The 12,946-nt window shown below is 50.8% G+C and overlaps 1 protein-coding gene across 1 annotated transcript in view; it reads left to right on the top strand.

The window, feature by feature from the left end:
• Nucleotides 1-3,569, top strand: part of SIK2 (salt inducible kinase 2) — a 60,865-nt gene extending 57,296 nt beyond the window's left edge. Inside the window, exon 15 of the mRNA XM_063311251.1 lies at nucleotides 9-3,569. Coding sequence (XP_063167321.1) covers nucleotides 9-594 — 586 coding nt within the window. The 3' untranslated portion in view covers nucleotides 595-3,569. The remainder of the gene's footprint in view (nucleotides 1-8) is intronic.
• Nucleotides 3,570-12,946: the final 9,377 nt, after the last annotated feature.

Below are 12,946 nucleotides of genomic sequence, written 5' to 3'. Positions count from 1 at the left end.
TGATTTAGGTTGTATCAGAAGCACCTGTTTCTCCAGAAGCAGTCCCAGCTGCAGGCCTACTTCAACCAGATGCAAATAGCCGAGAGCACCTACTCCAGATCCAGCCAGCTGCCCCTCCCCTGCCACGAAGACCCACCACCTCCTTCCCAGTTCGCCATGGTGCAGCCCTTGAGCCCCGTCCTGGAGCCTTCTGCGGAAGACATGCAATACGACCCTTTCCTTAGCCAGTATCCAAAGCTGCAACTTGACCCGCCGTCTCCTGCCCCCGTCCACGGCTCATCCCCGTTGCCATCGCAGCTTCCCATGCAGCCGCCGCCTCCCCCACCACCACAGCAACAGTATTCCTATCAGACTTGTTGCGAAGGGCCAGCCGGCCCCTTGTCTGACCTGGACTATGCTGGCCAGCATCAGTATCCCCTGGATCCCACCCAGCAGAGTGGCGTAGCAATGACCACTGCCCGGAGGGACTCCGAGTCTCCCGGGTCTCAGTCCAGCTATGACACCTTAAATCTTGCACAGTTGCCCGGGCTCTTTGATTGCGAAATGATGGAGACGGTTGATCCTCAGCATGGAGGGTATGTCCTGGTGAACTAACAGCTTTGAAAGCTTTCTGGAGGGGAGGCTGGTTGGTTGAAGTAAAGTCACCAAACCCGTGCCTGTCTTCAGCCTCTGTGGCTTCGTCTCCAGTCCTCAACCTTCACGGATGAACCCCTGAACTCTCTGGACTGGCACTAGCAGAGAAGGAGCGAGAACCACTTTTCGAGAGAGCCTGCTGGCAGGGCTGAAGACGAGCCCTGCACCTTCAACAGAACAAAGGACTCCTTTGAAGGGAAGGGGACAGCCTGCTTCTGAGAAGGAAGGAAGTGGTGTCCCTCCAGAACCTTTGGTATTCTGCTAACCATGCAGCCGCCGTCAGAGGAAACCTGGGAGAGTTCAGGAAGGAGAGTGAATTTGCTCTGCACCATACTTGGCAATAAAAGCAATACATTTTTCATTGGAATTTGGCCGAGATGTAGTTGACGTTGAAGCCAGTCAGGAACACAGTGTGCCCAGGGCGTTGAGAATTGGTCGGCCAAGGCAGGCTAGGCTGTGGATGATCTTCAGAGGACATGCAAGACCTCCTCTGCTTCTCTACTTCTTTTTCTCGGTTGGTGACTGGCAGGGAGCTCCTAATCTTTGCACACCTTGAGGAGTCACCCTGGATAGTCAGCGAAAGTGTCCCTAGATCTGTGTCAAAGTTAAACCTGGAGTTAACATCTGGGATTTCTGAGGTGCTCCGAAGATCAGCAGGGAAGGGGCGGGGGACTGAAGCTCAGCCGCATCGGGGACCTTGGGGAGAGCTTGGATCACGGACAAATTGTTATAAGCTGCCCTTCGTAGCTTTTCCTTTTTTTAGAGGAAGCAAACCTACTTGGACGTAAAGAGTGTGCATTGGTGGTTGTTCTTAGGCTTTACGTATTTGGGCAATTATTTAGGGGTGTAGTGTTTTACGGGCAGAGCAAAATAAGCTTATCAGAAAACCCATGTGAAGTGATAGTGCTGTGCCTTTTTTCAGTTCTTTCTGAGACCTTTTCTTTCTCTTTTTTAATTTCCGGAGTTTAAAAAACCGCCCCATCCGTTGTCCAGGCTGACACCAAAGTCCCTTCAGAGACCAGGTTCCACCATGTGGAATGCAGGTTTAATGTTTTTTCCATACGTATTTCTGACTCGCTCATCTGTAGATCTGATTTTTTTCTTTGTTTCCTTAAAAGAAGTATTGCAGCAATATTTAGGATCAGTAACCGTTGACTTGTTAATCACTTCAACAGGTGTCTGCTCTGCAAAGCATTTGCCTCCCTAGGAAGAATGTGAGAACACTTTGAATTTGCCTCAGGAGGGGGTTTTTAGCATTTGACTCCGACCGTGGGGTTTCAGGCCTTCTGGCAGAAGCTGGCAAAGATTGAAGCACAACATCCATTCGTTTAAGCACAAAAAATGGTAATCCAGCAAAGCTGCCTGGTAGAAAGCAAGGGGGGGCCTCGGGTTTCATTCTGGGCTCCACTCATGTTGGGGCTGAGCCCCTCAATGCCCCAGCCCTGCCCGGAATGGCTCTCCAAACTTGGCACAAAGAAATCCTATGCTGAAATAAGGCCGCCCAGCCCTAGTTTGGAAGGGGCACAGGGACGGCCTGGAACAGGACAGCCCGCGTGCAGGTGGCCCACCCTGATGGCAGGTCCGCTTCCCCCCCACCAGCCCTGGCCCTTCCGAGAAGGCGGCCGTGTTCCCATGGGGTGGGGCTTCTGGCTTTTGAGGGTGCTTCTCCCCCAGGTGTTTCGTGCCCAGTGGAGCAGGTGTAAAAACCTTACGTCCGCCCCTCAGCTCCTGGAGTGCTTTTCATCAAAAAGAGTGTGGGAAGAGGTCAGCCCCAACCTTCTTTACTTGCAAGCCACGGGAGGAGGCCCACCAGCCCTCCCGGCCAGCCATCTTGGGTGCCCCTGTTATACTGGAATGGAGGGGGTTGTAGCCCACGTCAGCCATTCCTCTCCTGTCTGATCCATGCGGGAAGAGCCCCACCAAGGCCATGCGAGCCCTTGAGCCACGCCCAGTCTGCTGGGGCTTTCCACCCGGCCTGTCCCATCGCAGCCAACAGGTTTGAGGCAGCCAGAGGCTCGCTGGGCTGGACACCACATACAGGCTGCTGTGTTGCTGACGCACCTTCTAAGGAGCAGACGTGTTGCCTGGGCAGGGACCGCCATGGTGCAGCAGGCTGCTGACTTTGCGCAAGCACCCTTTTCGGACTTCACGGGGAGGACGCTTGCGAGCAGCCCTCTCTCTTTGCCGGAGATGCGTCAGCGAGGGCTTGGGGAAGACCCTTGGCACATTGGTTCCTTGCCCCATTCCTGCCAGGTTCACTGGAGGCTAGGAACCGTGTGGCCGAGCTGGCCTGGCTCCAACAGTGCTTCCAGAGCCCAACGTGTAGCCAGTGGGCACAGATTCAGGGCCGCAGAGTGACCCTGCCTTGTTCTGTGGGCAGTTGCTTTTTTCCCGTTTGTGGGGCTGAAGCCCCGAATGTAAAGCTAGTTCAGATGTCTCCTCCCCTCCCTCCCTCCGCTGAACAGTCTGTGTTTCTGGACCTTTGGTGTCTTTCCCGCTGCAGCAACGGAGGGGATCCGTGTTTTCCCAGCCGCGCCCGCACACCTGCAGGATGCCACCTCCCCCTCTGTTCCAGCTCGTTCAAAATAGCTGCTTTCGTCCAATCTACTGTGTGGGTCATTCTAGGGATTTGTGAATGCTACTGTTTAGGAAGTAACTAGCTTTATCCGTTTAAATGCAGGTCCCTTTGAAGAGACTTTGGTGAGATGTAATATGGGGTTCCACAATCTTTTAATATGGAGACAAGTGCAATATGTGTGTGGTACGTTCTTTAATGTATTTTTTAAAAAGAGTTAAAAGGATTTAGCCTTCACTTGGGGAAGCATGCACTGAGGCGGCAAACACCTCTGTGGGTGCATCCCTCTGTAGTATTTACAAGCTGGACTCTGTCAAAGCAATTGCAATGTGTTGATGCAAAATAAAGAACCTGGACCTTCCGTTTTTTAAATTTTTGGTGAGCTCAGGTGGCCTTGGCTCGTGTTTCTGTGCCTCGTGACTGGCAACCTTTCTCCCACAAAGCTTCAGGAAACTGTTCGCAAAGGTGGGTGCAGTTATAGATCAAGAAGGCCCGGTGGCGGCGGCAGTGGGCCCCTGGGTTGATCCCAGGGACCTCCAGGGACAGCTGGGAAGGCCCGTCGCTGTGTCGGGTGGAGGTTTTGACTCAGGAGGGTCAGGAGATCTGGTGAGGAGGTGCGGCTGTTCGAGATTTCCTTCCAGGGCTGGAGAAAGCTTGGCCAGCCCTGGAGCTCAGCCATCTTCTGCGCTAAAGAAGAAGGCTCTGATTTCGTGGAATGGGAGGGTTGGACATCCAGCCCCGACCAATGCAGGAATCCGTTACTAGTATCCCTGACTTTTGCACTATCCAGCCACCTATCCAACCAAAATCAGCTTCCTTGTAATGGCTTCTTGGACTGTATTGGGGAACAGCTCTGAATAATTCTGGCCTGTCTTCTACCTGACAGCCCTTCAGATTTTTAAAGACAGCTGTCACGTCTCCTCAGAAGTTCTCTGGGCTAAATGCAGGTCGTTCTCTTTTAGCGACTGCCTCATTTAGTGACTGTTTGCAGTTAGACAGTGTTGAAAAAGTAACTTTGTGACCAATGCACACATTTACGACCTTCATCGGTCTGAAAAAGCAAAGGAAAGCTGAAGATTGTAAGCACAGTTGCAGTTTCACTTAGTGCTTCACTTAATGACCAAGTTGCTGGTCCCAATTGTGGTCGCTAAATGAGGACTACCTATATACCTACTACCTCCATCTGTTCCTCATAAGGTTTCCTTCCCAACTCCTTATCCAGTTTGCTGTTTCCAGGCATGACCTGGTCCATCAATATCCTCCCCAAAACTTGATGCTGTGTTCTAGGTGTGGTTTGGCCCATGCAGATTAGGAAAGGAACAATAAGGTTAAATCCTACATTATTTTCTATCAGAAACCAAATGCATGGGACAGACTCAGCTATCACCCAGAAAAGCAGGTGTCCTCAACTTTCCATCTCTTCTTCCTTCGTTGTTGCCCTGTGGTACTCCAGGCTGAGACTGCCGATAGCAGATTGCAGCCTTCATTCAGCTCAAATGCAACATTCTCCTCTGCAATTTATCTCTGTTCAATTTTGATTTCTACCCTGAGAACTTTTGTAGCACTGAGTAATACAGAATGCAAACAAGTAGTTTTGCATGGTGCCATGGGAAATAAGGCTCCAGTTTTCATTCCCTCTCTTCTCTCGAGGGCATAAATTCAGTTGGCTTGATATATTGAGATTGCAGATTGATTCCGCAGTTTAAGATCCTGAGCTGTTTAATCAGGAGGTGCATCTTAAGATGCAAGGTATTTAGTGGCACCTCACTGCAGTTGGAAAGGGCCTATTCTGGAGCCCTTTAGAGGCTGGGGGGCGCAGCTCAAGATTTCCCAGAGAGGGGCAGCTGGGTCTAATCTCTGTCTCTCCTCTGTACCATGAAACAGAATAAACGAGAGTCTGTTTGGTGTAGTGGTTAAAGCAGTGTTTTTCAACCTTGGCAACATTAAGAGGGGTGGACTTCAACTCCCAGAATTCCCCATGGCTGGCTGGGGAATTCTGGGAGTTGAAGTCTACCCCTCTTAAAGTTGCCAAGGTTGAAAAACACTGCCCTAGACACTACCACTATCTAACCAATACAGGATTTCCTGTCCATTTCAAGAAACAGCAGTGGGTCACATAGACTTTTGAGATAGAGTTCCTGGAAATGGAATTCCTGGCTGGGGAATTCTGGGAGTTGAAGTCCACAGAGCTTAAAGTTGCCAAGGTTGAGAAACACTGGCCTGGAGGGTGGAATCTAAGCCAAGGCCTGGATCGGCTTCAGTGCCAGCTTTCCTCTCACAACAGCAGGCACCAGGCAGCCATGCGGGGTGGCTCAAAATTCTCAAACTTCCAACAAGTGGCAATCACCCAGGCAGATGCGTTGGCATGGCAACAGCTCCAAGGAGACCGCGTGTACCACGCAGCGCCTGGCCCACAATCACCTGGAGCAGGAGGGGAGGCTGCCATCCCCCGCCCAGGAACAGCAGCCACACGATTAGTGTGAATAATTCATCAGTCCCTGCCTGCTGTGCTGCATGCCAAGGCACCAATGACGTGCCCAAGGGCAGGGGTTGTTCTGGCGGGGCCGAGGACATCAGTTCAAGCTCTGCCTCTATAGTCTCCTGCCTGAGCTGCAGAACCCGACCTGTCCACAGCATCCCGGGGTCAGGGCAGAGGCAAAATTTGCACCCTTCATCTCTGAGCTGCCAGCTTCATGAGTCCTGCAAGCTGTTGGGAAGAACGCGCCCCTCGCCCTCTTTTCTGGCTGTGGGGTGGCTCCAGAGAAGATAGATAGATAGATGGCAGAGAAATTTTAAATAAATAAATAAATTGCCGTTCCCCTGGGCCAACCGAACCAGGTAATTCAGAACTGAGGAGGCCTGAGATGGGGGGTGGGCAGCCAGGATGTCTTGCAACTTCAGTTTGCACCTGCAAAATGGCCACGTCTCGTTGCTATGGATTGCAAAGCCCTAAGCCCACCGCAGGATCAGCGCTGCTCCCTGCCTCCCCCCACCCAAGCATTGGTGGGGCAGAGTTCAGCAGACTGGCCCAGGGAGCCTGGGGGCTGCCGGGTTGCCTTCTCTGCTCTCCACCCCCCCCCCCCCCAACCCCTGCTGGCCTGGAGCATGGAGAGGTCCTGACTGCTGAGCAAGAGTGACATCAGCAGTAGCCATGGAAACCAGGTTTTCCCCCCTGGTGAGAATCATGTGGCAGGGCCTTTTGAAATCGGACAAACTGTGCTCCAATCCCCCCCCTGCTGCTTTCTCCCACCCACCCCCAGCCCGGCTTGAAAGGGAACCAGCATCAGCTGCCAGCCCTCCTTTGGGGGCAGTCCTGCAGGCTGCAGGGGGGGGGGGGGCTTGGCTACTCTGGAGGTGGCTGCACAAGTTTGGGCCCTCAAGCTAGGGCTGATGTTCAACCCCCCCCCCAAAAAAATCCAAAAATAAAGCCTTTTGGGGGGGGGCTCTCCCCACTTGGGTGACCAAGGGAAGGGATGCTGACACAAAAGGAATCTTTCTCTGGATTAGAGAAAATGGACCCTTTTCATCCCCCACCCTAGAAGATGCTACGAAAACCAGAGTTTGGACGTTTGTACCTCTGCTGACCAGGCTTCCGGTTCTTCCAGGACACACCGAATTCCCAGGTTCTTTGAAGGAAGCCTTGATGCCACATTCCCTAAGCCACATTTCCTAAACTGCTTTGGTTCTACTCTGCGGTGAGAGCTCACCACAAGGAAATCTTCCAGAGAGGGGGGAAATAGCCTGCCAATTGCTGGTGCAAAATATTTCGACAGTCTTCCTCACCTTGACTGTCTGCTGCCTTCCGAAGCCTCCGTCAGCCCGTCCTGCTTCGTTACCAACTATTTATCTTTGTTCTAATGCAAAGTCCAAACTCTTGGTTTGTCAACATTTTTCTCAAAAACAAGCACATTTTTGATAAGCAGGGCTGGGCTGGCTGGCTGGGTTTTTTTGCTGCTATCAAGGGGAATTGATTGCGGCACCACATGGAATGCATTAAGAGTTGTACAGGGAAGGGTGAGCTCCCTGGGGGGGGGGGTGCGCACGCACACACACACTTCTCTCCCCTTTTCCCTCTCTGATTCCTGTATCTGTGCCAACCATCCAATTCCTGTTCTCAGTGTTCCCTTTTTGAAAAGGACCTAGATAAATAGTGAAAGGGGTGGGGGGCGAAACCTCTGGTGTTATTTTGAAAAGAAAAAAAACAGAACAAAAGGGCACTATAAGGGGATTGCAAAAATGTGCACAGGGCTGCTAATGAGCGGGGTGGTTTAAAAAATAAAAATGGATGCAAGTCTTGCTCCCTGCCCCAAGGACGGGGGGAGATTGGGCAACGCTGAGCAACATTCCTTGGTGGGTGCTCAAGGTTTCATTTTGGTGGGGGAGGCATGGGACAGGGGGTTTCAGCCAGGACCTTTGCAGAAATGGTGGTCTTTTCCACGGGGGTGCAAAGAAGGAAGCGAAGCAGCAGTGGCCGGTGGCCAGGGTGGAGCTGGGAGAACAGCCAGCCAGAGCCTGCCAAGTCTTTCTTTCAGATCTCCAGGGAGCCCTTTGCACAGGGCTCCTGCAACAGATCGACTTTCTGGCTTGCCCCACCACCCTCCTTACCAAGCAGCCACCAAAAGCCCCCCCCCCCCATACACACAGGAGGCAGCCTTTCCCCCATGCCATGCAGACTGAGAGCCAGCTTTCCTCCAGCCGGGGAGGGGAGGAGAACCTGGCACTGCCCAAAGCATTCACACAGCTGGCCTTTCTCCCTTCAGCAGCACCAAAGCCCCCCACCCCGGTTCACAGCACACAACGAGGTCCCACGGACTCTTCGCTGCCAGGAAGGGAAGAAATGGCCAGCGCAGGGCTGGCTGATCAGCCTTGGGTCAAGCCGCCCCCCACCCTGGGGAAGCCACCTGGAAGGGGAGCAGCGGCCCCTAATCCACAGAAGGGGGGGACTGAAGGGAGGCACTTCACCCCTTTGCAGCTGGCAAAACCCCCGGAACCCTTCCGTGGCTTCCCTGGTCAAATCAAATCTTTATTATGTCCAAAGACCAACCTAAGGAGGGTGGGGTGCAGTCAGTTAAAAGCACAGAAATACATTGAAGTCCGAAGAATAATATAAAAGGCTGATATAGATCGATCGATCGATCGAGATACTGTAGATAGATAGACGGACAGATGAGAGAGAGAGAGAGAAACAATCTAAAAGGAGGGGTAGGGGCATTAGATAGGTGTAGTGGAGCATAAAGGTTAGTCTGTCAGTGCAGAACACTAGCACAGCCTGTCTCAACCTTGACCACTTGAAGATGTGTGGACTTCAACTCCCAGAATTGACCTCATACCAAGCCATGTAAGGAAAGTCTTTCAGTTACACCCAGGACCTGATTATAACCTAATGTTGTAACTCAAGGCTCTACTGGCCTAAACAATTCCATCTCTGCCCAAAACTTTCTCCAGATAGTCCATCCTCCCAAAGGATTTGGGTTTCCTCTGCCAAAAACCCGCCCGAGAACATGAGAAAAAGCGTTGGAGATTCGTCCATCAATATTTGCTGTTCTGAGCAAGCTGTTAGCATTTCTATAATACTTAATTTTTTTTCTCCTTGAGCTTGTTTTGATGGGTGGTTCTGCTTGCTGGAACCTGGCCCTGGAGTCTAGATCTTGCCTGCAGTTTGTTTATGAAGGGATCAGAAACGACTTTCTTCAGCTGATGAAGAACTCCACGTTGGTACGTTAGGAACAATGCAAGTGAGGTTGTTGGGAATGGTCTATTTGCAGAAACCAGCACTCTGCACGAATTCACTTGTGTGCCAGTTGCAGATGAGGAATTACATTTGACAGATATGTATTTTTTTCCATATTTAGTTCCCCAGGGGTGGATTGCTAGGAGTTGTGTGTTAATGCACTTGGCTGTTGCCTGCCATGCATAATAAATATTGCAACCTATTTAGGATTTCCTTTCTCTTTAAAAAACATTCAATAAAAAGACACAAGGTGAGCCAAATCCTAAATTGTGCATGCTCCCACTTAGCCAGTAAAAGTTTTGTTATTTTAAATATATGCTTGTACAGTAACAAAAAAAAATAAAGGGTCCCTCTGATATTGTAAATGCTAATCTTGATTGTTAAGTATTATTTGTCTACAACTGGTTTTCTATCACAATACTCCAGAGCAAACAACAGTAGTTGTAAAATCCAACAGATAGAAATGTTCCTGCAGGCATTTGCTTCATCAGATGCATCCCTCCAACTAGGGCCAGGAGTCACAGAAACTCATCCCCCAATCCATTGGTGTCTGATTGATATGGGATGGCATTCTCTTTGCAAGGCCCTGCTCGAAGGGACAAACTGCCTATCTTTACAATTGGAGTGAAATCCATTTACAAAATGGGCAGGATTTCACAATTCCACCCCCCCACCGCAGCCACCCAAATTCTGCCATGTGAGAGTGGATTTTGTGGGAATGATCTGCGGTGAAAAATACGCAAACATGAAATAATTTGTAGACAGAATTTGTCTTCCTTCCTCCTTATGAAGTCTTATTTTCCCCATATGTGCTGGAAATCGATTGTATTGGGGTATGAAGGAATATTCAAACAAGAACCCTCAAGGTTGTCCAGATGTGGGCCCATCCCAGAAATATTTTAATACAGAATTCTACAGCCTGCCTAAGGCTTACTCCACAGGTTTGCTGGGGATAGGAGAACATCGGTGTCGCCTCTTAGTACCATGTGGATCTTCTCCAGGGGGATCTGTCCCCAACCTGGTCCTTTAGGGTTTCCAACGGTGCCATCACCACTGTGACCAAGTCCATTCACCCCTTCTTCTAGAGCACGTTCACCTCCCTAATATCCCTCCCTGCATCACTCATCTAAGCAAACTTTCACCCCAGCAGGCAGAATAGGTGGTAATTGACGGAAAATGTTGTGGAAATTGTTTGATTAGACTGAAAGGCTCGCTGTGTAATCAGCACTTGATCTCTCCCTCTTGGCGTGCCCAAGGAGTTTCGCCTCACTGCCGCCGCCTCCCCCTTGGTGGGGCTGGGCTTTCACTTTTGCTCAGATTAGCCATGTGGAAGTGACCACCTCAGCGAGCCAGAGACAGCTAAGCAGGCACAAACTGAACGTCCCAGCTGCATCTTGGTTCCCTTCGCTCAGATCCCACAAGCAGCTTTTAAAGCATCTGATCTTTCTTCCCAGCATCCTGGGAGCCACTGGAAAAGACGCTAGTGAAGAAGAGAGCCGGGCCTTGACCTCGGGGAGGAATTATTCAGGAGCTAAGAGGTCTCGCTGAGACGTCGAGCCTGTGTTTGCCCAAGCTGCTGGTGTGGCGCGTTGCCAGATTTTTATGGGAAACCTACAAAATCAGCCGATACCCATACGGGTGACAATAGATGCACTTGCATTCCAAGTGTGTCGGTGGGGCCATACGAGCAGCTGTGGAAGACAATTATCTGTCTATTTTCAGAAGACACAGCGATCCAATCATTCCTAGTCAAGGGCTGGAGCAAAAATAACTGGATTCATAGCAGCAGTTTCTTAATCTAATAATAGTTTCGGGCTTTGGGATGACGTGATTCACGCCGCCATTGCATAAACCAGCTGGGTCACTCCAGTCCCCAGAAAATCAGCTCAAGATGTTGTGATTTCCAGCCCCACGCCCCACGCCCACCGTCCTCTGCCTGCAGCTTTTTGCCTGGCAAGCTCGCAAAGCAAATTGGGGAGGAGGAGGCAGGGAAGAGATCGCAGAATTTAGCCCAAGGTTTTAGGTGATCTGATCCCCCGTGTCTCTTGGACAAAGTATTCCTTGCAGCACGAAAAGTTGCAGGCAAGCTTTTCATGCAGGCTGTAAAGGCACGGAGGATGGGGTGGGGCGCAGGGAGCAGAAAAGCAGCTGGCAACTCGTTAGCAGCCTCCCTCTAATGCAGTGTTTCTCAACCTTGGCCACTTTAAGACGGGTGAACTTCAACTCCCAGAATTTCCCAGCCAGCAACACTGGCTGGGGAATTCTGGGAGTTGAAGTCCACTCATCTTAAAGCGGCCAAGGCTGAGAAACACTGCTCTAATGAATGTTTAGGACTAAAACATGGGTTCAGCGCTGAGGAACAGGCTGCCAAATTCAAATTTTGCTGCACCACCTTTTCTCCCACCCAGCCCCCTTTCTGCCTTAAAACCTGTCTGCTCTGCCCTGGTACCGCAGTGAGCACATTCCATGTTCTCACCGCTGGAACCAAGTTGATCTGCTTGGTCCAGGAGCAAACCCATGGCAGGCTCCAACTGCTTGCTGGTCGAAAGAGCTTGCCTGTTAGAAGAGGTACGTATGCTGCCCCTCTGCGCGTGGGGAAAAGGGCTCGCGACCGGTAGCAAGTAAGAGCGAAAAGCCAACTTCCTCGCCACAGGGGACCGGCTGATCCACCTCCGCCAGCCACTGCCAAATGGGCAACTCACTGGGGTGCAATTGTTAACTTTCTGTCCAAGGAAAACGTTTGCAAATTCTCCCTTTGCCCCCTCTGTTTCCCAGAATTCTGTCCCTCCACCCCAGCCGGACGTGACAAAATTTGCATTTGCTGTCCTTTGGACCAGCTGGGATCTGCAGGAGGACACCAAAGGAACACACCCATTGCTCTTTCCGCTGTTTCCAGGGACTCTTCCTGGGCAACAAACACGTGGGGCTAAATTACAGAAAGGACTGGAAAGTACAGAGGCCCTTTTAACTACACAATTGACCATGAAATGGTCAGATCCTTGCAAGGGAAGGGGGGAGAAGAAAAAACCTTTAGGAATTTCAGGTGAACCTTAACAGAGACGTGGTCATTTCCCCAAAGTGCTCCAACAGCAGCAATATCCTTTCCTGGGCCAGAAGAACAACTGAGCTGGACGAAAGCTCGACTGCATTCGGTGACTGGATTGATAGGCTAGGTCCAATCATGCATTTAATAATCTCCCATTCGGTCACATTAATAATTACAACTAGGTAGCAATTTTTGAGGTCTCCAGGTATTCTCTCAAAGCCTTCAGGGCGGCCTAATTTTGTAAGGTGCCTGGCGTCACTGTGTGTGAGTTGGGCGGCTGTATAATTTTGTTTAATAAAACAAATAAAAATAATAAAATAAAATAAAATAAACAGGAGACCTCAGGTTGCATACCTCTGCACTCGAGGGAACTTATTTGCAAGTTTCAAACAAGGCGGCACAATTTTAGGTGGATGTGCAGCTCCTCCCCGCCCCAGCTCCTGGGGTTCCCCGCTTCACCTTCTGTTCCTCCTGGAGCCTTGCAAGTGGCCCTTCGTTTCCCATTGTGGAATAAAGCACCCTTGTTTCATCTCTTGCACCATATCGGCTGCTTTTGCCCACTGCCAGGTCTACGCATCACTCCGCCGGGCTGCGTCTGTTAAATGGGGCAGGGGAGAAAACAGTAACTTGCTTTCCTCCTCCTAGGTAAAAAGCCACATATAGGATGGCCAAGGCCAATTTCCTTTTTAATCAACACTCAAGTCACAGACTCGTGACGGGGGACAGATGGAATGAAACCACGGCATTTCACGGCCAGCAGTGGGGGACGATCGGCGGATGCCTCTTTCCCATCCCTCTGCAGATCTAGAAACACAGCCTAGCCAGGTGTTTCACGATGGATCTGGAACCCAGTGAAGAGCCAAAAGGAAAATTCTAAAAAGGTGTCTTTTGGCAGTAGCTGACAGGAAAGACGGTGGCGCGGTTGAAAAAGGAAGGTCACACAAATCACATTTTGCTGAAC

Source organism: Candoia aspera, chromosome 9, assembly GCF_035149785.1.
Source record: "Candoia aspera isolate rCanAsp1 chromosome 9, rCanAsp1.hap2, whole genome shotgun sequence".
NCBI classification, from domain to species: Eukaryota; Metazoa; Chordata; class Lepidosauria; order Squamata; family Boidae; genus Candoia; species Candoia aspera.
Note: the sequence above shows the minus strand (reverse complement) of the source record. Positions and strands in the feature narration are given on the sequence as shown.